Below are 2,798 nucleotides of genomic sequence, written 5' to 3' on the forward strand. Positions count from 1 at the left end.
CCTCCCAGCCTGTTTAAGGCTAAATCTTGGAAGAAGACTATATGCAGTTGATTTTAAATATAAATTGAGTTGCCACAAAAAAAAATGCATTCCAAACAGTTCAGCTTTGTTAATCATTTTAAATTGGATACAACAGACAGAGAATATTCTTTTATTCTTAAAAACAGTTTTGTTTTCATTTAATAGTTTTATATCTTTTTCAGCCTTGGCGTGCGAGCTAATAGGCGGCAAGAGGAAGAAAAAACCAATTGTAAAGAAAATAATTTAAGAAATGTAAAATCTAATAAAATCTTTAAATCATACAATCATATACAACTGTGAAATGAGAGTTTAAAAGTTGAAAGTTTAAGTAAAAATAAAGATAAAGGTATCAATAACAAGCCAGAGACGAAAATTATAAACTATCTTAAAATATGTATTAAAATCTCTCTCCTCCTCCCCTCTCTCATGTCGAAACTGTAAATTGTTTCGATATAAACCTTCTAAATGTAAACAGACCGCTAAACCAGTTTTTCGCCAAGTTTATTACATACCAGAATAAAGGAACTGAGTTTTTGTCACGAATTTAAATTTTTAATTTCCTATATCTTTTCAACCCAATGGTTTAAACCTTTGATATTTCAAACTTAGATTATTCGGTCTAACAGAATTCATAGTTTGAAATNTATTGGTGGTAAGTATTTTCCCAAGGGCAACTTCCCAAGTGAATGTTTCCCAAGTGGCAACTTCCCAAATGTGCAATTTCCCAAGCGGCAACATCCCAGAGGTTAGATTAGGCCTTCTGAGGAGCCGAAAGTTGCAATAAGGGCCTAGTGCTGCGGCTAGGATGGGAAAGAGGACCGAGCGCTGCGATGAGAACATGCAAGGGCGCCGAGCACTGCGGATAGGACAGACTTGGGAAGATGCCGCTGAGAAATTAGTTAGTTATAAAGTTGCCACTGGGAAAAATACCCTTGGTAAGTTACCGCTTGAGGAAAAGCCTAACCTCTAAATATTTAAAGGAAGTGTTCACGAAAAATGAAAGGGGGTAAAGCGCTTTTAATTACTACTAGACTACACGTGGATTTAACGGTTCTGTCAATATTTCAGAAAACTGCGACTTTAAATCAATATTTGGCCCCTTTTACATAATGTTATAGCCTTTTGTTGGCATATTCATTTTGAATGAAAAAATATAAAATAAACAAATCTGTAAGTCTGAAGACTGTTGAGATATAGATGAAAACACGTTTGATTTCAAATAAAAGAATCCGAATGCATCTCTCTCTCGTTAGTTCAGGGTGACTATGACTAATCTTGTTTTCTATCTGTTGCGTCTATAAGGAGAAAGTTGCAATATTCAACAAATATCGATTATCATCGATTATTTCTCGACGCATTCGTATATACAGGGTGTCCCAAAAAACATGGGAATTCAGTGACGAATTCGATATCGTCTTTTCAAATAATTTTTTGATTTAGTATAGTGATACCTACTGAGAAAGCTGTAATCTGTAAGAGCTTCGTCTGCTATGTTTACATTTTGTTTGTTTATGTTTTGACTGCGACCGGTTATACTTAGTAAAACAAGAAAATTACAGTATACAAANAATGTACTCTACTGCATATAATTTGTGAACATTTACATGATTTGTACACTTTGAACCCCCTTTCAGGCTGAAACAATTCATACCGAGAGATTCTTTTAATTCCTCTCTATTTATTCTATTCTCTATGTTGTTGACCCTGTAGTTTTAAATTTCTGCAGTACGAAGTGTACTGCACAGAAAACAAGTTTGAAATCACAATAAAAGCTAATTTTTCTCACTTCTTAAAATTGTAAAATCAGTTGATCCAACTCATCCAAGTGTAGAGTTTAGTCTTAGGTCTGAGCCCAAAACTTAAGACAAGGTATCGTTATGAAAACCAGTTTTGAAACCCGGGTTTCAAGAATGGGGTTATGGGCAGTTTTGTGGATATCAATATTTTGATATGAAATGTTTTTTATTTAATTTCTTCATATACTCCATTTTTTAAAATCTCTTTAATCAAAATCTACACAAATGTTAAGACCCCAAAAAGAAAACTCAGGAGTTTCGTTCTACGATACTCTTTTAAATTTCGGGCTCAGGGAAAACGGGATAGTACACCAAATGAACGAACCCGTTCTATGGAACTTTTAGTGATTTAGTAAATTTACAGTTTTAAAGTGAAAATAAGTGTCAGAGTAAAAATGAGAAAGTTTGTGGCATAACAAATAAAACATCAAATTCTGCGAATAAAACATGTTTTTAACTATTGTTTATATATTTTTTTATTGTTATCAATTTTAAAGTTTTCAAATGATGCAAAACGTCTAAAAATCCTGGTAATATTGGCTCTGTTTATCATAACTCTGCATGGTTTCTTTACCTGTAAGAGGAGCCAAGAGTTCACCGATTAAACCTCTCAGAGTTTCTGTTGTGATATAGCCGAGACCCTCTTTATCGTAGATCCTGAACAAAAATGCAATTAAATATGATGATAAAATTATTAAATGTCATTAAATGCATGATGTAGATAATTTTTTTCTTTGTTATTCTATTCTATGGGAGACGCCATTATTTTTTTACGTATTCAAGTTTTTATAAAGCAAAAACTGTTAATTTTAGCTTTAAAATCAACTTTTTATGTTAAATGAGTCTGTGCTAAGAGCTGAAAACTTTAGAATGGTGGATATCGAGATTAATGTGCAATCCTCTCTTCTTCATAATATCAAGACTAATCTAATCTTGTACTTGTATCCTGAAAACTGTATAAAATTCAACCAATCAGAGTCG

At 32.8% G+C, this 2,798-nt stretch overlaps 1 protein-coding gene across 1 annotated transcript in view; it reads right to left on the reverse strand.

Annotated features, from left to right (window-relative positions):
* Positions 1–2,391: 2,391 nt before the first annotated feature.
* The window catches only part of LOC111703910 (troponin C), a gene marked incomplete at its 3' end in the record, with an annotated part of 8,579 nt that continues 8,172 nt past the window's right edge, over positions 2,392–2,798 (reverse strand). Inside the window, 1 exon segment of the mRNA XM_023475998.1 lies at positions 2,392–2,474. Coding sequence (XP_023331766.1) covers positions 2,392–2,474 — 83 coding nt within the window.

Source organism: Eurytemora carolleeae, unplaced genomic scaffold (assembly GCF_000591075.1).
Source record: "Eurytemora carolleeae unplaced genomic scaffold, Eaff_2.0 scaffold557, whole genome shotgun sequence".
Lineage (NCBI taxonomy): Eukaryota > Metazoa > Arthropoda > Copepoda > Calanoida > Temoridae > Eurytemora > Eurytemora carolleeae.